Genomic DNA, 22,277 nt, shown 5'->3' with positions numbered 1-22,277 from the left:
TCGTGTTCCAATGAAATTTTATTTACAAAATAGGGTGGTGGGCTGCTGAACCTTGGCTGAGAATGATAGTCCTTATTTTAGTCTGTCATCCTTATTTTTGTCTTTGTCAGAAGCTGAAAAGCCAGAGGAACTTGATGGCTGTAAACGAATTTAAATAATCTTTTGGGTTTAGTATAATTGTGAGCACAATGGTGATTTGGGAATACAGTTCTCTAAGCCCCGGTTGAGAAGAATAGAACTCAGAAAGCTTTTAAAGGGGTGAATCTGTTTATCCAAAACTTATCATTGTTCAGTAAGTAGAACAAACTGTCATTTAAAGCTCTTTGGTGGCTTTTATGTATCAGTCATTCTCTTGACGGTCACATGAAATGACCACATGGAATGGTCACCTCACCATGCCGAGCATTATTCCACTTAATAGGATTAGGTCTGATTTGGCATTACTATAGTTCAGTTTCCAGAAAGATGAAGCTTAATACAGTCAAAGAGGCACCCTAAAATTTCAAACTACAATCTTGTTTTCTCCTTATCTGTCCTCACAGGAAATAAAGAAAGATATGAAGAAAGACCCTCTCTCCAACAAAGCTCCGGAAAAGCCCATGCACGATGTGTCCAGTGGAAACTCTTTGCTGTCTTCTGAAACAATTTTAAGAACCAATAAGCGAGGTATGGTAAAGGAGAAAGAGCCCCCTTCCCTGTGCACAAACAAAACCTGGAGACTTCTGGGTGAACTGTGTCAAATTTTGCATTGCTGAAAAATTGAACTTTTTCCCTTTTGGTTTTAGGTATAAATCTTGGACACTCATATATGGGTAGTAACTAGTAGCTATAATAAAGGCAACTAATACAAATGCTTTTTTGACAGTCAGGAAGTTGACAGAATTTGTAAATGATGATTGTTTTTTTCCTTAGGGTTTTAGCTTCTGCTTTCACATCTATTTTTATGGATGCAAGGCGAATTTAGAGAATGGTAATGTGCAGGCTGAGCTGTGTGTGTCTTGACAATGCTCTTCTTTTAATTTAAGGCAAATGCTATCAGGGTCTTTCTCTAACTGCTGAGCTCCCAAACACATGGTCTGCCTCTCTGGGATTATGAGGCAGAATGTATGAAGATATGGCTAATATATCCATTTACACAGAAACCTTTAACAATCTTGTTAACTTTAAGTATCAGCCTGTTGTTTTCTCCCATATCTTCCCCTGGTAATAAGTGTTTGAAACAATGCAAGAGAGACTATAAGACTGCAGAAATGGCCCTACTCGATTCTGTACTGTGGACACACTAGATTTTCTCCCATGTTTCCTGACCTTGGACCAGCCAGTGCATACACAAATTGGAGCTCAGCTCAGTGTGCCCATAGTAGGTCAGCATTCAGCTGCCAACTTTTCCCAGGCTTATTACTTCCTTAAAGGGAAACAGAGAGCTGTTCAATAGCAGGAGCAGGAAATGTACTAGCAAAGGGGTCCATTAACAAGAAAAAAGAAGGCAAGTTTACATAACTATGGGGAAGAACAGCTAATCTTTCATAAAATTTAGACAGTATAAGAATTTGTCCAATAAACTGCCCATTGATCATAGCACTGGAAACATTAGCTTTGTGTCTGTCTTCCTTCCTGTCTTTTCCTCTGCCCCCCTCCAGCTGCCCTGGGTTACATTTCCTTTTTTGAATTATTTAGATGAAATATTGGCTGGAGGCCCACGTTGGTTAGCAGCTATAGGATTTTCTTTCTTTTCCTTTTCTCTTCTTTTTTAAAAACCCCATCCTTCTAAAGTTGGGGCGGGGGGCTTCCCATTTTAAGAACTTAACATACATTGCTGTAAAACTAGTTTTCCCTCAAAGTGCTTCCTGCAGCCTTTCAAATAAGTTCCCAAAGGCCTGAGACTCATTGGATTTGAGAACTAGACTTCAGTGAGGCTCCTTCCTGCATTGCCAAACCTCCCTGGCTGCTCTGAGCTGTCCCCTTCCTCTGGCTCTTCTCAGGTCAGTGGGCCCAGCATTCACATGCACAGTGACCAGTAGCAAGGCCTCTCCAGCCAACCCTGTTTTTGTAAAGTCAATAAGAGATTTAAAGTAATTAATTAATTTCACAAGAGAGGAATTAATTAAGGTAAGGAATGAAGGTAATTATCTGGATGAGTTCAGTAAAATTACCTGAGAACTTTAAATCAACGAAGGAATAGAACCTTTCAGATAATTGTTTCTTTACAACTGAAAATCTGACCTTTGAGTTTCCCTAATGGAATTTTTTATTCACCAGAAAAAATGAAATTCAATGGGATGGCTTACTCCATTTACATTCCTTTTTTAAAGTCTTCTACTTTAAACCTGAAGCTGAATTAAGACAAACCTTTTATCTACTCTTAGGCCTTTTAATACTAAATATGCCAGTGGCTGTGAGACCTGAACACACGGAGGTGTTCTGTAACTATGAAGCCTATAACAACCCATCTTCATTCTGTCCCAGGCTTCACACTGACCTTCTGGGTCACCTGGGCCAAACATAAATTCCCAGCTGAAGGGAAGCATTGTGTACCAGGACTATAGGCCCTCCCCCACCCCATCAAGACTAACAGTATTCTACTACTCCTTATAATAAACAGCGGGAGGGGGGAGATTGATTGGCCTTGTCAGACCAGATAAATAGTTCATTGTATTGAATTCAAAAGCTACATTTTTTCCCACCCAAAATCAATGAAAAAACACTTTTTTCCCCCCTTAAAAAAGGATCAGAGACTAAATCTGTGGGGTGATTCTAGTTCCTGGTAAACACTTCATCCAAATAATTTTTAAAGCTTTATGGGTTAAATGAATGACGTTTACCCTCTCCCCTTTATTTCTATCAAGTTTTGTCCCTAGAAACCTTATAAATGTTTTGGTCTATTAGCATTCTTATAACTGTTAGGGAGGGAAATTGTTCTCAGGGTTTATTCATTAATGTATTTTGATTCATTAATGTGGGACATATCTTAGAGTATATGAGTCCCTTATCATTTGGCTTTGGACCCTGTGAGAATTTAACAAATAAACATGATTTCTTTTCCTTCAGTTTTATCGAGATGGCTCTTCTTTATACAAGTCTTGTCATTTGATACAGACTTGGAACTGGCTTAATAAAGAACGAGTGACATCTATTTCTACCCTGACTCTGAAAAGGAACCACTTCACCGGGGCCAGGATTTGAGAGTGACTTGGCTGAAGAAGTTTGCCCAATTGTGTTCAGCTGTTTTTACATTTTGTGACATGCTTTACTTTGTGGCAATTGCAAACAGGTTGTGGTACCTCATGGGCTGGGATGAGCTCACCCTCCCCAGACACCTGCAGAAGGTCAGAAAATACTTTGGATTTGAAGAAAGCTATTTATTCATAGCCTTGAGAAGAGGCTAGGACCACAGAAACATTAGTTGGGGGGATGACTAGTTTCAGTTTTCAGTTCAGATTACTAGAGTTGATTTAGGCAAGTACTGGAATGACTCCACAGGCTTTTCATTTGAGAAAAAAATGTGACTGAAATTGAGAGGGAAAGCAGGTCCTCCTAGATGGCTTGGCAGTCATCAGCTATACATTCAGGGCGTTAGAACCCCAGGGGCACTTGTGCCTATTCCCACCTGTGGTCACACTGGAGGATCTTCCTGTTTGAAACGAACAAGCCTTTCCCAAGGAATAAGAAGTCATTTTTCATGTCAACTTGCAGCATGGATATTGTATATCTTAAAGTTGTCCCAGATTCCAGTACGTTGATGAATTGTAGACAGAAAATGTGAAAACTCTCCTTAGAGCCAAGTGCCATTCTCATGAACCAGACAGAAAAGAGTCGTCTGTTTTCTTCTGAGAATGACTTAATTCTTTTGTTTCTTCTGTCATTAAACCCATGTAGGAGAATGATGGGCTCCCAAATTGGTACATTGATATGTAGAGAAATTTTTTTAAAGTCTTCAAACCATGTGTTTAGAAGCAAAATTGAATAAGATGGAAGTTGTGAAAGTTATTAACAAATATCCTAAATATGTTCTTGAAAATGAGTAGTGGATTTTGTCCATTGAATATAGATTCTTTTCTGCTTGAATTAAAAACCAATTAAAAAATTAGTTGGTTTTGTCCTTAGAAGAATTTCCTGATCAACTTTATCCATGTGATTGGTTAAGTATCCAGGATGTAATCTATCTATACCCCACTGGCCATTCTGAAGACCAGGGTTCTAGTTTGCATTGTTAACAGGTCATGTGGGGAAGATGCATCTCTGCCTCTCTCTGACCCCTTCCTGCTACCTGTGATTTTGGACATTGTTCCTTCCTTTGGTGGATACCAATGAATATTCCATAGCATGTGCTTACTGCCTGTCAACTATGTGCTTGGTCCTGTGCCTGGTTCTGGGGCAGATACAAAGACTAGAAAAAGAGCAGCCAATTCTGCCTGAAAGCACTTCCAGTCTGCTGTGTCACATGGGAAACGTTGAGAAAGTGCTGCATATTTCTTATACCTTTTTTATGGCACGGTGGGGGTATGTCTCTTATTTACTTCTGTCATTCTGAATGTGAAGCCATTCCGTGGATTTCTGGTTGGCTTTATATGTCCTTGTTTCTATTTCCAGTTTATCATGAATTCAGTGTTTGGTAAGTCTCTATTGTATTTTGCACATTTATTATTCTTTGCTATTACTATTACTATTGTTATGCTCTTCTGATATAAAATGTATTTTATAATCATCTTTTTAAGTCGCTCTGCTACTTTGGCATCTGCCTTCTAAAAGATAAACGCTTTTACCCATCTTTATTTAAGGTTTGTTATGCATTTGCATTTTACTGCCCCTTCCAGAGATTAATGCTGAAAGATCTGACAGTTTAAAAGATGTTATTTGTAATAGGTCTAGCCCTGATGCTCTGAGGTGAGATCCTCTGTCTCACATGAAATTCAAGTTAAGATGGGGGAGGGTTGCTCTCTGAACTGGTATGTGGGTCAGACTTTGATTGTAGAACATTGCTCTACGGGTTCATTTCTAGTATGTTTAGTCCTTCCAACAGATTTGATTCCAAAATCTTCCTAACAGAGGGACCAATAGCTGCTCTGCCTCTGGTGACACACTGTTGCTTTAAAAGTTAGCACAGAAGTCCTTCAGAATACATTTTGGATGTTGGTGGGTGATACATACATGCCCTTCACATTAACATGGGCCGTGTGTTTGCCACACAAAATGGCTCTCCACTTGAGTCTGCTGCCTATAGCTATTAGGAGAATTTAACTTAATGTGTATCCTTTTCCTCATAGTGTCAGCACTAGTCATTCAGTCCTTAAACAGATCCCACCACGTGACTTCTTGCCCCCTTGTTCTGAAGGGGGAATGTGCTTTTCGAACTTTCTTAAGTATCTACTTGGCTGCCTGGGTAGTATTCCCCAAGTGTTTGTTGGACTGCTTTGTGAGAATCTGGGTGAGGGTGTGAGTGTGTGCACATATACAAATACATATGTGCTGGCCCAGAATGCTTGCCATGGTTCTAAGGCAGTGGCATAGATCTTGTAGGCTCTGAGCACTTTGTTGGAAATGCACTGTAAACAAAGGATGGAAAAAAGCATGTCCTTAATAAAGAAAGTGTCGACTGTTTTGGCTTTCCAGTGGTTTGTTTTTTAAGGTCTATGCAAGATCTGAGGGTTTGTGTGTAGAAATGTGACGTTTTTCTTTCTGATTTCCTACTGAAGAAACAAATGTGAATTTCCCCATAGTTAACTAGGTATCTGAAAATGTGGCATTTGAGTCAGTCTTTGAGTTTCCAAATCACCTGTTGATCTTACCTCAGGAGCTGGCTTTTGTGGACTTCTGGGAGAGTAGGAGTTAAGAGAAGGCATTATGGTTGTGTGGAAGCTCTTGGCTATCACCTGAGCTAGTCTTTCCCAGGGGAAATGAGAATAAAGCTGCCAACCCAGCAGTGAGTGAACAGGAAAGATGGTCATTCAATAATACAGACATCTGTGTGAATGTATCTGTATATGCATCTATAGTCCTTTCTTCCGGTGGACTGTCATTCTCAAAAGCTTGAGAGCAAAGAGCCTTTCAAGAGGCCTCTTAAAACTAACTGATCCCTGGCTGCATTTCTGTCAAGTTTAATTGGGTGTCCATGTTAGGACCAGTGATTGATTTTAGAGGGTGTGTTGGCCCTCACTCATTTCTTATTGAGTAGTGCTGCCTGTTGAGCTTAGGGATGGGGGTGAAAAGGGTAGAAAGAAGTTCTGTGGAGGGGTGTTGCTATTGCACCTTCTTTATACTTTTTTTTTTAACATGTGTCATTAACAAAATTGGTTTTTAGAATTTTCCTTCTTCTATTTATTTTCATCTCTGTGTCCTTTCCCTAAGCCATTAGTACTAGAGTCAGGGAGGCTGTATGGAATAATCCTGTATTTAGACTCCTGCTGGATATTCTATACCAGAGTCTCATCCCTAGAACCAAATGGGTTTGGGGTGGTGGCTCCACCTGGTGGCTCTCCTAGGAAACTCCTCCTCCTGCTCCCTTCCTTTTTTTTCTTTTTTGGGAGATTTCTTATTCAAGGATGCCTTTGATTTCTCTCACTCAGTATTCCCGATTCATGCAGTTCCATCTCAGACCCACAGCTTCTCACATTGTACACACATTTTCTTTAGCCCTTTTCCTTTCTCGTCTAATTTTGCTCATTGAGCTCATAGAATGTTTCCTGATCCTTGCTCTGTGGTACTTCCCCCTAACAAGTATTTTTGTTGATAAGCAATTAAAAAAGTGACCCTTATAGGCATGACTTTAGGTTAGAGATATTAATTTGGACATAATAAAGAATCACACTAAAATTCCCGTAGGTGAGCCAGTCTCCTCTTCAATAATTCTAAGTACCCTTAGAGCTGTTTTTTCACTTCTTGTTGAACCCATTTTCCTCCTAGGAACAATATTTTATTACTGAGTTATCAGTCGCCAGCAGGTGGTGAAAGTAAAAAGTCAACTGACTTTGTTGACTTTATTATTGTTCGTAAATTCTTTCAGGGCAGCTCCTTCTTGCCTGGGCCTGGATGCCCCCCACACTTGGTATTCCATGAAGCACAAGTATTTTTGATAAATAAAAATGTCTTCAATTTCATTTTCTTTCAGTTTCTGTTAGTTGAGAAATTTGCAGACATGCCTTATTGTAGCTAGCTACATTGTGTTAGTCTGGGAACTTAATCACCGTTTATAACTTTGTTTCTGTGGGAAAATGGAGTTCCAAATGCTCTGCAGAGAGCATAACACACTTGTAAGTCTGACTTCCTATTTTGTTCACTATATTGCTGGCAGGAAGCTTTAGATAGCTTTTAAAAATCAGAAAGACTGTGTAATTGGGGACAACTGGTGTTTGCTCATGTTGCAGAGAAATTGACAACTCACATGATACAGAGTGCTGAACTGTACACGCTCCATACGGTATACTAGGCTCTGAGGACAGCTCTGGGTTGAATCGAATTGCACCATCATGTACAAGCTTAGTTTTCTGCGGCCTGCATTTGACCTTGGTGTGCTCAAGTTTGTCTGTATAAGGTGTGCTCTAAGAGGGGGTTTTGTTTCCACCTAGGGGGAAAGATCTTGCAACAAGCATGACATGCTCAGATGGAAACCAGGCCAGCATTTCCCCTTGTGTGTTGTATGGTATTTCAGCTCTGCAAAGTGTTTCACAAAAGACAGATGGGGAAAGACAGACAAAGGGAGAAAATTGCCTCTCTGGTCATATTTCAGCTATAGCTTCCCTCTTAGAATCAACAAGCACATTAGAGCATCTTATAGCTCTCAGATGTCCCGCAGTAAGGAAACCTGCTTATGTTTGATCATTTGATTGAATACTAGTTAGGACTCCACTTTGGAATGTGCTAGGTTTTAACATCTAGGGCAAGGAGTTCTCTAAGCATCTCCTAGGTAATGCGCAGGGAATGTTAAAGTGAGTAAGTAGAAATGGGAGAAGTGACTGATGATGGTTCTAAAAAACATGAGTTAGACAATGCTTGGAGGACAGTCCCTGAACCTGAAACTTGCAAACCAGTCCTTTAGTTATTTCTCAAGTGACAAGATGAACGGGAATTTACCACTGATAATTTCATGGGTCTTTGTGTCTCAGAGTATATCCCTAGGCTGAGCCTTGGCATGAAAAGTGGGCACAGAGGGGCCTAACCCAGTGCTTGTTCAGGCCTACCTGGGACTAGGCTCAGCATTAAGCCTGTGATTCCAGGTGTGGGTTTTAGAATGATGACAAACCCCCCCACAGGTAAACTATCCCATCTCCTTCTTACTCTGTTTCAACTGAAAAGATAGGAAACCATAGTTTTTCTTGATAGCATTAAAATCCTGATCGTAAATACAAAGAGCTTTTTTCAATCTTTTTGCCTACTAGTAAAAGAGACTTCCATTTTGAATTCGGGCAATAAATCCACATGTAGGGATATGAGTTGGAAACCAAATAGCCTACCATTTTAGAGTTATGGAATCATAGAATTACCGAGGTGGCTGAAGGTCCCGGATATATGGCCCCACTTACTGATGTGCCAGGCAGGAGGACATAGTACCTCTGCCTGGGGGATCCTAAAGAACACTCCTCATGTCTGGGGGACTGACCTTTACTAAGTCCCACATGGGAGACCCCATTCCTAAGAGAGATTTTTCTGGCAAGAAAGCTGGTTGATTAATGAGAGGTAATTAGTTAGAGGTAGATGATAGTTAAGTATTGCCTGTATTTTTGCATTGTTTGGGGACAACATCTGGACTCACTTAGAGGAAACTCTGGAAAAGGGGCATTTTCTTCTAATTATATCTACTGATCTTTCATCACAGCCTGGTCCCCCTGATGCCATGTGCAACCTCAGCTTAGTCTTTGAACTCTTGGCATTTTGTGCTTGTGGAGCCTTGGGACTGTTGTGTCCAAACAATGAGGACATTTCATGGCCCACCTCCCTAAACCATGCTCACATCAACATCAGGCCCAGCTGCAGTGCCAGGTGGGCTGCCCTCATTATTCCCATCAGGAAGGGAAAGAGTTCCCTTGTGTGCCCGTGCATGAGAAAGAGCACTGGAGGGGACTAGCCCGCCTGTTCATTTTGTTTCTCTGGAGAACAGAATGAGCTCAGTGGCAGCAGGGCCCTGTTGCTGAAAGAGTGGCTATTGGGAGGGGACCTAAACTCTACTCCTGCAGCACCTCCAAAGTTTCTTTCAAACTTGAGGCAAGTTGTATTCTCACTGTTTTCCAATTTCCTGTATAAAACAAGGCGACTACTCTTGTTGATTCCCTGGGAAACTGAAAATAAAAATGAGTGAAGAGAATAGGCTTGGAGGTAGGGTGAAACAAGGGAGTGAAGTAGGGTCAGGAGTCACTCCCTGAATACAGTAGTAGTTGTTATTAAATGTGGTAAACTGCTAGTAAGACTCCAGGAATTGGGAAGAAATTAGAGATTTATGAAAAATAGTAATGAGTGTTGTTTCCATGAAGCAACTAGTGATCAGATGCACATGGAACATTCTCCAAGATGGACCAGATGCTAGGCTGTAAAAGAAATTTCAATAAATTTGAAAGGATTAAAATCATACAAAGTGTGTTGTCTGACCATAATGGAATTAAATTGGAAATCAACAACAGAAGGAAATTGGGGAAATTCACAAATATATGGAAATTAAACAACATATTTCTAAATAACCAATGAGTCAAAGAATTCTCAGGAGAAATTATAAAATATTTTGAAATGAATGAAGATGAAAACACAAAATACAAAAAGATAACCACACACAGCTAAAGCAGTGCTTCAGATAAAATTTACAGCTGCAAATATATAAGTTCAAAACCAAGATAGATCTCGAAATAGTAGCCAACTTAAGAAATTAGACAAGAAAATCAACTAAACTCAAAGCAATCAGAAAGAAAGAAATGATAAAAATTACAGTGGAAATAAGGAATAGAAAATAATGGAAGTAGAGAATAGAAAACAATATAGTAAAAAAAAATCAATGAAGCTGAAAGTTGGTTCATTAAAATGGCCAAGAAAATCAATAAACTTTAGCTATACTGATTAAGAAAAAAGGAGAGGAGATATAAATTACTATGTGAGCAATTAAAGAGGGGAGATTGCTGCTGATCTTGAGAATTTAAAATGTTATAAGGGAATACTGTAAACAATTCATACATTGCTGGTAAGAATGTCAAATGGTGCAGCCACTTTGGAAAAATAGTATAGCACTTCCTCAAACTGTTAAATATAGAGCTACCATGAGACCCAGTATTCCACACCATATATTGGAGTATTATTGGGCCATGAGAAGGAAGGAAGTACTGTTGGATATTACAAGATAGTTGAAACTTGAAAGCATAATGCTAAGTGAAAGAAACCAGACACAAAAGACCACATATTGTATGAGTTTAGTTATATGAAATGTCCAGAACCAGCAGATCCCTGGCGACAGAAAGTTGATTAGTGTGTGACTAGAACTGGGGTGGGAATGGAAAGTGACTATTCATGGTCATGAGGTTTCATTTTGGGGGTGATGGAAATGTTCCAGAATTAGATTTTGGTGATAGTTGTATAATTCTGTGAATACGTTAAAAACATTTATTATACACTTAAAGTTAATGAGTTTTTATGTTATATGAATCATATCTCAAAATAACATCTCAATATAGCTGTTAAAAAAAAGAATGTTAAAAAAAAGTACGAAAGTGCAGTGCTTGGTGCTGTCTCTTTCTTTTTCTTTTCTTTTTTTTTTTTAACATTTCCCCTCTCAGCTGAGGGACAAGATGTTATCCTAGTCTTTAAAATTATATATTTCTCAGTGAAGCTTTATATTTTTCTTTATTCAATCAGTTGCCTAGGAGATAGTGAGTCTGAGGGATCAAAATGACACTGTTTTTGCTAGAGATGACCTAAATATTAGATAATCGATTTGAGAAGGGTAGAGAACTGACTGTGGCCTCCCATTGTTCATTTCTTGAGGAAAAAAAAAATGAGATTGCCTGTAAATCAAAAGCCAGACCTCTTATATTCTAAATTCTCTGCTTCATGGAGAGAACCTCTGCTGGCGAGGAAAGAATCCATTTATGTTTCCAATTTTTCTTGCTGTTGTCAGTAACTCTGCACTGGCTATTTTTGCTCATAAATCTTTATCTCCACTGCTTGATGATTTCTTTAGGAAAGATTCTTAGATGTGGAATTACCAGAACAAAAGCATGTATAAATTTTGAGGGACTTTCATTCATTATTATCAAATTGATTTCCTGTACCATTCTGCACCACCACTGGAAATGGAGAGTGTGTTTCTTGGTATTTTATGCTTCAATGGCTCTGCTTAATAGAGTGTTTGAACATTTTTTTCTATCATTTACTAGTAATCTTTGCTCTTTTTAGTAAGATTTTTATTTACTTTTTTTTTTAACTAAATAGTGTATTATTCCTTTGTCATTCATGGCACTGTTTGCTTTCCAGTTTGATCACTTTTCATTTTGTTTGCCATTGATTTTGATGTACAGAAATAGTATGTTTCAATGTACATTCATATATTGGTGTTTTGTGATTTCTCCAAAATAATTCTCAGCTAATTTTCCTTTTCTTTTCTACTGGCTTCATTTTCTACTTCAATTTTTTTTTATCTATATGGAATTTTAATGTATAATATACAAATTGATTTTTATTTTGAAATAGCCACATTTCCAGGACTATTTACTGAATCATTTAGCCTTTCCCCATGAATTTGTGATACCTCATTTTTATCATATAACATTATTATGTATACTCAAGTCTTCTGTACTTTCAATTCAGTACCATTAATTTGTCTCAGCATTCTTGCATCAATATAGTTAACTATGTGGCTTTATAATACAATGAAATATGTAGTATAGCAAGCCTGTGTCCTTCCTGGTATCTATCACTCCTTATTTTCAAAAGTGTGGTACTTATTTATTGTAAATTCATGTCCTCAAGTTAAAAAATGGCTCAGCGGTAGTGCACTTGCCTGGCATGTGTGAGGCACTGGATTCATTTCTTGGCACCACATATAAATAAATAAAGATCTATCAACAACTAAAAAATATTTTAAAAAATCTTATTGGGATTTCAATTTGAATTAAAATTATAAGTCAGTATTGAAATAATTGACAATTCCCTAGTTTTTTAAAAAGAAGTTTTGTATTTTTATACAAGCCATCTTTATGTAGAGGGGTATAAATGAAAACCTTTTCTCCCTCATCCCTCCTCGCAAACATCAGAACAGATAAATTCTTGTAAATTAAAACATCTTTTCCTCTTGAATTCTAAATAGCTGATTCTAGCCATCCAGTGAGACATGGAATGTGACTCTGTTTAGTCAATTGTTGTATTTTTATTTGTGTAGTCTTGCTTTCATTCTCTCCTCAGAAGCATTGTTATCAGTCCATTGTGAAAGTAACGAAACTAAGGAGGGAAAAAGTGAAAAATGATATACCTAAGGCACCAATATGAGGTGGATGTGGAGGTCTTTTGCCCCTTCTTTACACCCACGTGTTTGTAGTAATATCAGTAACTGTTGGAAAAACCTTAGTGAACAATTGATTGTAAATAATTATTTTTGGATGCTTGTGGCTGCATTTCACTCCATTAATGTACTTTTTGTTCTCCTGTGGGTATTGTATTTGTTTAGGTTTTGATATTTTCTACTAGATTATAAGCTCCTTGAAGGAGGAAGCCATATCTTATGTTGCAGCCAACTTTAACTTTTGAACAGAAGTATGTTTTTGTACTCAGGCACCTTAACCCTTTTGAAAGAATGCCTGGCAAATGAAGTCAGACATGGTGATGAATGCCTGTAACCACAGTGGCTTGGGAGGCTGAGACAGGAAGATCGTAAGTTTGAGGCCAGCCTCTAAAACTATAAAGGATCTAGGGATATAGTTCAGTGGTAGAGCACACCTGGGTTCAATCCAAGTAAGCCCATCCCACCCACCCCCCCCTAAAAAAAAACCAGAGTTAGCAAAGGTAAACTATCAGAGGAAAACTATTAGGTTATGTGTTTAAGACAAAGCTGTTGAAATTCTGATTTATACAGATTATCTTTGGTTGCTGAGTGCAGAGGGAAGAAGGTGACTTATTTGAAAGTGGATCATGAGAATAAATACTGAACCTAACTTTTGGTGCAATAAAGGGCCCTTGATTAGTGGAGAGGGAAAAGATGACACAGTTTAACAGGAGGACATTTGAATTGGACTCTGAGTAATGCTATGGCAGTTATAAGGGCACTGTGCTGGAAGAGCAGGAGCCTACATTTTTCACATTGACTTTTATAACACAGATGAAAGTGACAATGTGTTCAGGGCCAAGGAAAGTTTCAATTTCATGTGATTATTTTAATTCATATTTAATTTTACACACTTCCCCATGGGTTTCTAAATGAAAGTGTGAAGAGTTTGGTTAATATTACAGATGGCAGTGTGTGTATTCTCTTTTTGTTGAAGTCTATGGGCCAGACTTAGCTTTACCTTCTTTTCTGAGCTTCTTCTTTTCTGATATTTGTTCATTGTTCCTTCATTCTAGAAAAGCTAGGAATGGAAATACTGTATCTATTTCACATATACACATACACTTAAAATTCACACTCTCCCTCCTAAGCTTTGGCCCTGTGGCTCTGCGTTTCTTTCATGGAACTCATGTGCAATTTACATTAGTGTTTAAGAGATTCCTTTTCTCCATCCTTCCCTTCTTCTTCTCCGCACACCTTCCTTCTTCCTCTGACTCCCTCTCCATCCCCCTCTTCCTTAGCCTTACGCTCTAAGTGCCTCCATTCTGAAGTGAGTCCCTAGGACGTATACATGCTTGTCTCATCAGCTGTTATTTTCATTTACAGAGTTGGTGGGGATAATATGGATCACTGAAATCCATGGATGACCCACAGAAACCTTTCTTCAGTTTAACTAGAAGTCTTTTGTTAGAAAGGTTTATGTAGGATACCATTTCATTGTTTTCATTCCCTGCTGATCTGTTCCAGTGGAGGTGTTAATAAATTTAAAAATGACTAAACCGAGGCATCAAGAAGGAAGAGAGGATGAGAGGCATGCATTAGTTGGGTGCTTCTGTAGGACCAATATCTCACTCCCTCCACATCTTCATAAATTATAAACTGTATCGATCCATTCACATTGATGTATGAACTCATTCTGCCAAAAGCCCAAGTCAAAGTGGAAAGTGGAAAGTGATCATTTATTAGAACAGATGAGTGTCAGCTTTGTACTGAAACAAAACAAAGCCACACGAACCCAGATGGCCTCCCTTTCAGCCATAAGATTGCATGGTCTTAGGTAAATGGGCTTGGGGGTAACCAGCAAGACTTGATAACACTCACGAATATCCTGTCTTTGTTCAGTGACTTAGAACTAGATTACACTTCTGTTCAGGATGATTCTGAGACCTTCCTATAATTCTCCACTCTACCAGCTATTATGGCTCCTGGGAAGGTCTTTTCTCCTTTTTTCAAAAATTGTCAATTCTTAAGGATCCTACTCCCCTTCTTTGCAACCTCTTCCCAGAGTCCTCAGGAAGAAATATTGAGGTCCCCTCTACATGTTATCCACAGCCCATTCTCTTTCCTACAGCTGACAAACGTTCACTGAATAAATCAGGTTCCCATATGACCTGTCAGAAGCTTCTAGAGAGTTTTAGATGGTTCTGATTCTTTGCTGGGAAAGCCCAGTGGTGATTTTGAATACTGAAGTTGCTAAACCAATCATTCTCATTCCATAGCACTGTAGGTTTCTACTAGTCTTTACTCAGTTTGATTGCACAGGGTTGGGCAGGTGGCAAGATGTGTATTCACTTTGTATTCAGCTCAGCATTCTTCAGAATATTACCTCCTTTGAACAATTTTAATATCTCCATGTTTATTTCAGTGGGTGTGGGATAAAATCATTTATGGTTAAAAAAGAAACTTAAAAAAAAAGAAGTCATTCATGGTAAATTGGGTTGTTTTGCTAGATGCCAATCCCTTCCTGTAACCTTGTTACATGATTGTTAGCTAAGTGATGTGTTTCTTTTGGCATGTTTTATATTTCAAAATGAAGTTTTAGTAAAGACACATAAAAATGATCAAATGGGACTCAAACACACATTTATACATTCATGGAATTCAAAGCAGCCTTATTCAAATAGCAAAAGGTAAAAGCAGTACAAGTGTCCATTCAAGGATAAATAAAATGTAGTATATACATACAATATTCAGCATTAAAAGGAAAGGAAATTTTGACACATGCTACAACATGGATGATGCTTGAGGACATCATGCTAGGTGAAGTAAGACAGTCACAAAAGGAAAAATACAACATATTTCTGCTAATATGAGGTATCCAAGATAGTCAAATTCATAGAGATGTGTAGTGGAATGGTGATTTCCAGAGGATGGGGTGAGGCCAGACTATATTGTTTAATGCATAGAGTTTCATTTTGGGTAATTATCTCCACCATCTATCTCACACTCAGACTTTTCATTTTCCGAGCCAGTCTTCATTTTCCCATTGTAAATCTACTTAAAACCACTAAAATGTATACTAAAAGGGTTTAAATTATAACCTTTATGTTACATATATTTGGCCACAATAAAAAGGGATCAAGAATAATATGGCAAATACTCAATAACCTTTTACCCACCAGCAGTGAAGAAATTTTATCAATTAATAATTACAGTGGTTAACATGAATGTTACCCTCAATTGTAGCGTGTGCATTTTTTTGAGTAGCAAAGAATGACTTGGCTGATTAAAGGGATTCTGTGCCAGGAGGTGTTTATCTTCTCCTGTTTAATGTGTATTGGTTAGCTAGAGCTAAACATGCTACTAAGTAAGAAATTAATAACTGTTTCCTGTTCTTTAAAATCAGTATTTCTAAAAAAAATAAATAACCATGAAATAGAAAAATTTCTAGAAACTTCTGTTTACTCTTTGGGCCCTGTCAAATAAGAAAAAAAAAGTTAAGGGAATTAAATGTAACTCACCAGGAGAGAAAAGCAACGTAAAATATTTGCAAACTTCATCTTCCCTGAGTGTTGGTTTTAAACCTATTTTAACAGTGTTAAGCATTATCATATCAGTTTTCTGTTGCCACCTTAATGCCACACAACAAATCACCACAAAACCCCAGTGACATACAACATGAAGCTGCTCTAAGTATCTCATATCTTCTAACAGGTTAGCTTAGGCACAGAAACATGACAATTGGCAGAGATATAACAGAGCATGTAACAGAAAAGAGAGATGTAACATACAAGTTCACTTCAGGCCTAGGCTTAGAACTGCATGCCAATGCTTTCATTTTACTTTGTTTTCCAAAGCAAGTCACATGGGCTGGGAAATCTACTTTGCCTTTAAGGGAGGCACTCCAAAGTCATGTGAAATGAAAATGGGAAGGGGTAAAGAATTAGGCCCTTTATACAGTCAGTACATCCCAGTTCTCTATGCATAGTGTCCTAGTAGAGACATCTGTCTAGTCCCCTAAACAACCCTGAGAAGTAGGTAGCATCATCCTCACTTTTTTCGGGGGGAGGGGAGTGGGTGGGTGGATACTAGGGATTGAACTCAGAGGCACTTGGCCACTGAGCCACAGCCCTATTTTATATTTTATTTAGAGACAGGGTCTCACTGAGTTGCTTAGTGCCTCACTTTTGCTGAGGCTGGCTTTGAACTCATGATCTTCCTGTCTCAGCCTCCTGAGCCACAGGGGTTACAGGTGTGCACCACTGCACCTGGCTAACATCCTCATTTTGCAATTGGAGAAAACAAGGCTCAGAGAGGTTATGTGACCTATCTAAGGCCTACCCACTATTGGTGAGTGGGTACAGTCATCCCTCAGTATCTATGGGAGATTGGTTCCAGGTGTCCCAAGATCCAAGGATGCTCAATTATAAAATGCTTGTATAAAATGACATGGTATTTGCATGCAACCTATGCACATCTTCCCATATAGTTTAAGTCATTTATATCTAATTCAATGTAAATGATATGAAAGTAGTTGTTATACTCTATTGTTTAGAGAGTAATGACAAGAAAGATGTACATGTTCAATACAGATGCAATTTTAAAAAATGGTTTTGATCTTTGGTTGATCCACAGATGGAGAACCCACAGATATCAATTGAGGGCTGACTATATTTGACTTTGAACCCAGGTCTATCAGACCCCTTCCTGCACACTGCCTCTGCTTGGTTCCATGTAGCACTTTGGATTATTGCCTCTTTCTAGAAACATTCAGCTTTGCCTTTTGTGTTTGTATATTTGCCTCCTTACCCTGCTCTGCCCCTTTCTGTATTTGCCTTTTGTTGACTCCTCTTCTCTAATTTCTTAAATGTAAACTGTTTCTATGGTTATCTTTGACATCTTCTATTTTTTCCTCTTTTGGGTGCAACCAGTGCTATGAAGCATATAACACCCAATCCCAACCTTTAAGCTGGTGTGTCTTCCTTGCTTCCATAATCCTTCATTTCTACTCCCAGATGCTCTGTGCTAGATATTGGTCTCAGCAGCAAACCATTGACCCCATGGTTCAAACTAGCTTAGGTTGTAAGGAAATACCTGTCTTGTACAACAGGAAGTCCCCAGGCAGGGTAGGCTCCTTAGAATCCTGGATACTTCTCTATCCTGCCTCTCTCTGCGTTGGACTTATACTGTGGCCAGTAAGTGGAGCAATGATGGACCGCCCAGTTTACATCCAGTGGCAAAAGGCAGGGAACTTCTTTACATTTAGGTGCTTTGACAGACCTGTCCATGTCTCTCATTCTGCCCAGGCTCAGGACTGCCTGCTCAATCCTGAACACACACCCCGTGGGACCTGACCCAGGTCTGGAAGTCTGCAGGAGAAGGGCTGACAGGAGGCAGTTACCATTCCTCCAGCTGTCCCTGTATGGTTGGGCAGCAGATTCTCCCTCCTATCAGAGCTCTACTGCTTCTGTCTTCTGCATTTTAATTAGTGGTATCACTGGTCTTCACTTCCTCCCTTTAATACTTTGGGATCATTTTTAACTCCTCTTTCCTCATCTTATTCTTACTCATTTATGTGTTTGTTGTTCTTTGCCTTTTTTTTTTTTTTTTTTTTGGTGCTAAGGATTGAATCCAAGGCTTCATTCATGCTACGCAAGTGCTCTACCACTGAGCTATACACCAGTTTTTTTTCTTTGTTTTTGAGATCATTACTTAAGATCTGTTTGGGGTCAGCCTCTGGGTTAGCCTGTAGTAATCTACAGGGAGGTCAACTGAATCCCGGCTGTCAAGAGTCTAGGATTTAAGACTCAAATAGTCCCTGGGCAGTATGGGTAGGGAGAAGAGAGTACTGCACACCTAGGCACGGTGTGCAGTCCCATGATGGTGCTGGTAATGGGAGTAGTCAGGGAAGGCATCCACAAGGAGGTTCTTCTCAGCCAATAATTCAACATTAGAAATGTCTCTTGTTCTTCCTTTAAGAGAAAATCACTCCTAGTCCCTGATTTGGATCCTTATCACTTATTTCTGTAGACCAGGTCAGCAAACTATGGCCCATTGGTCAAATTGGGCATTGCATATTTTTTAAAAATATTTTTATTTTTTTTAGTTGTAGTTGGACACAATACCTTTATTTTATTTATTTATGTTTATGTGGTGCTGAGGATTGAACCCAGGGTCTCGCACATGCTAGGAGAGTGCTCCACCACTGAGCCAGAACCTCAGCTCATATTTTTGTAAATAAAGTTTTATTGTCGCTCAGCTATACCCATTCACTAAAGTATTGTGTATGGCTGATTTCACATTGCAACAGCAGAAAGGAGAAGTATGGCCCCCAAAGTCTCAAATATTTTCTCTTTTACCCTTTACAGAAAAAGTTTGCCAGCCCCTGCCATAGACCAGTAGAAAAACTCAAGTCCTGTCTTCCAGAAAGTTTCATCATGCAAAAGGAGACTTTCTCATGTGTAACATGTAGAATGCTTTGTAATTAAGCCTGTTGAGGTAAAGACATTTAAGTATCAAAAAAGTATTTAAGTGCTGATAACACTGGTATTGTTGGGGAGATTAATGGACATTTATTTTTCTCTACTTTTTGTTTTTCTCTACTGTTCCTTTCTCTAGTCCACCATTAAATCTATGTTCCTTTTCTTGCCTCAAGACTTCTAGATTGACACTTTCTAGATTTACAATTTCTAAATTTACACCCTTCGTGACACTTGGTTCCCTCCCTCTGAGGGGGAGAGTAAAGGTGCAGATTGGTTGAGAAAATGAAAAGTCTAAGTGTGAGACAACCTTTTTTTTTAAAGCACCTTTGTGCCTTTGCTGTACTTACAAGGAAAGTAGCATTTGTTTAAAGAAATGAGAAAAGTGTTTATTTGCTTTGAACAGATAATATATGCATTACCAATCTGTTTGAAAAAAAAGTCTGCTTAAAACCCTTCACTTTCAGGTATCTCAGTCCTTTTATCTGCATGATTCAAATGCTTGGAGGCTTGCCCTTTTCCCAAGGACACCGCTTTGGAGGGCCTTGGTGACAAATCCATTTGCATCCCCTTCAGGAAGCCTGTAGTTCTGAGTGTTTTGTTGCTCTGACCAGCACACAGTTATCTGCCAGTAAGCCAGCGCTTGTGTTCTTGTGCTGTTTAGACTTCACTGCTCTTTTCTTTTTCTTTGAGTCATACAATTTCTCTTAGACTCACCCTAAGTTTTCTTAGTTAGGCTTATTGTAAAGAATAACATTTAATCCCTTCCCTCTCAGGAGAAATCTGGTTCCTGATAATCTCCTTCACCCCATGATCTCTGCACATATACATTATAATGAACTATAAGCAGTAGCAGATACTTGACCAGAAAAATATCATTTCCATAGTGTATGACCTATAATCCAAGCACACAGTAATACATACACACTGGTGTCCTTTTTAAAACATAAGTAGGATCATACTGTTTATGCTGCGTTGCAATTTTTCATTAGGTTAAAGAGAGTCTTGGAAATCTTACCTTATCAGTTCAATTAGAGCTATACTGTTGCCGGACGTAGTGGTGCACACCTGTTATCCCAGTGGTTTGGGAGGCTGAGACAGGAGAATCACGAGTTTAAAGCCAGCCTCAGCACCTGCGTGGCACTAAGTAACTCAGTGAGACCCTGTCTCTAAAGAAAATACAAAATAGGGCTGGGGATGTGGCTCAGTGGTCGAGTGCCCCTGAGTTCAATCCCCTATATCCAAAAAAAAAAAAAAAAAAAAAAAAAGGAGCTCTAACTGTTTTTGGAATCTCTGTGTGGTTATACCTATAAGTTAACTAACTAGTTCCCTGATGGAAGGACATTTAGGCCGATTCTAGTTTCTTTGTCTGTCTTCTTTATCTATTCTGAATAATGCAGCTATGAATATTATGTATACATCTTTGCACATTTCATGTGAGTTGCCTGGTGTGTGACTTCCTAAAAGTGAAATTACAATTTTCTTGATTTTTAGATCTTCTTTTCTGGAAGAACTGTTCAGCTGCCTCTGGTCTTTCATCCTTTACTGATACTGTAGAAATGGGACCCCACTAGAAGTCAGGCAGCCCCTCCAAGAAAATTATGTGAAGTTATAAACATTGGCATAAACTTCCTTCCCCCTGTGGAACATGTATGTGCTCACTTTAGCAGGCAATGGGGATGTACATGCAAAGAATGACAATGCCACCGAGTAGGGCTAAGAGCTAAGGCTGTGTGGGAAGCCCTGTGGGTATAGGGAAGCCTTATCAATATCTTCATCCCAGAGCGGGCAGGAAGCTCAGGGTACTTTCCAGAATTTCAGTAGCTAGAAAAGGGAGAGAATGAAGGTTGGAAGGGGGTCAGTGGTGAGGCTGTGGCAGGTGTCAGCCTGCAAATTAGCTGTGCTGGCCTCCCTGGAAGGAAGCATGGGCATTGAGCTCCACTGAGCCAAGACGCCAGATGACAGAGCGGGGCTCTTGCCAGCCACTGACCCGATTAATAAGAGGGCACTTGGCAAGCAACTTCCTGAACACTGTGCCACGCGGCCATTTGTGGATCTGGACTCATGAAGTTGCCCAGTGTAGTCCTTTAGTCGTGATACGCTGCTCCAAAGCCTATGAAATGTTGCAGTGAACAGAGTTCAAATGTTTACTGTTTTATTTTATACATTTACATAAAATTCCCCCCTCACCTGTGGGTTTCCTTGGAAACCATAATCTTGAAATACAGGATTAGAAGTTCTTAAATTTTTTAATTTTTCAATTGCCATGGAACCAGCTTCCCAGCCTGGTGAAGCCTATGGACCCCTTTTCAGAATAATGTTTATAAATGAATAAAATAGAATCCATAATATTACAAAGGAAACTAATCATACTGAAATACAGATATCAAAACATGGCAAAACATAAGTAATACATATTCTTTATCAATGCATTACATAGAAAGATCCTGCATTGAATCTAATGGCAATCATGATTTTGAAGCAGAGATGAGTGTAAATGATGTTTCAAAATAACTGCAGCTGTGAACTGAAATTTTTTATCCATAAAATGGGAAAAAAATAAAATTCACAGGTGCTGCTAATACCAATGTGGTTTGTTGTCTATGTTCATAGTGGAAATAAAAGCCACATTTCAGTTAGAGGATAATAAAAGATTTATTTTTCTTTCCATCCACGTTTGCTTATTGTTTGTTTACTTTTGGGTGCTGTGGAAGGAACCCATATCCTTGTGCATGTAGCGCATGTGCTCTGCCACTGAGCTATATCCCAGCCTCCACCAAGTTCAGATCCTCTGAATTCTAGCCACAGACCCCCAAAAGGACCTTCACTTGAGAGGTTTAGCTTTTTAAATATTGAAGAATGAATTGCAAAGATATAAACTCCCATTCACTTTAAGACAATTCATAAATGCCTAGGTTTCCTCTTCTGCTTTGTTCTGATGGAAATGAGAAGGCGAACTATATTAAAAATGAGTCTAAATTTAAAAATATTTTGACTACCTGTGACAAGATTTCCCCCTTCCCCAAAAGTGGAATGTGTGGAATTTTCTGTCAATCTCTAAAGCTCCCACTACAGTGGCCATTTTTTGGTGCTGGTTTTAAAAACTGTGAACATCCAGATTTATTTGTGGTGAATATCTGCCCCCTGACCGCACATGCTCTTAAGAATAGTTAAGATGTGGATCCTGGATGATTATTTTTCCAGACCTTTGTCCCAGTTCTTAAAATGTTTGTGTTCTCTCTCTCCTTCCCCCTCTCTCCCTCCATCTCCTCCTCCTCCCTACTTCCCTCAACCTTCCCTCCTCTCTCCCCCTCATTCCTCCTCTTTCCCCCCTTCTCCATCTCCTCATCCTC

At 39.0% G+C, this 22,277-nt stretch overlaps 1 protein-coding gene across 10 annotated transcripts in view; it reads left to right on the top strand.

Annotated features, from left to right (window-relative positions):
• The window catches only part of Sh3kbp1 (SH3 domain containing kinase binding protein 1), a 279,242-nt gene that overhangs the window by 76,198 nt on the left and 180,767 nt on the right, over positions 1-22,277 (top strand). For all 10 annotated transcript variants that reach the window (XM_048796358.1, XM_048796352.1, XM_048796353.1 and 7 more), the window contains exon 2: positions 543-666. In XM_048796358.1, coding sequence (XP_048652315.1) covers positions 558-666 — 109 coding nt within the window. In that variant the 5' untranslated portion in view covers positions 543-557. The remainder of the gene's footprint in view (positions 1-542; positions 667-22,277) is intronic.

Source organism: Marmota marmota, unplaced genomic scaffold (assembly GCF_001458135.2).
Source record: "Marmota marmota marmota unplaced genomic scaffold, marMar, whole genome shotgun sequence".
Classification (NCBI taxonomy): domain Eukaryota; kingdom Metazoa; phylum Chordata; class Mammalia; order Rodentia; family Sciuridae; genus Marmota; species Marmota marmota.
Note: the sequence above shows the minus strand (reverse complement) of the source record. Positions and strands in the feature narration are given on the sequence as shown.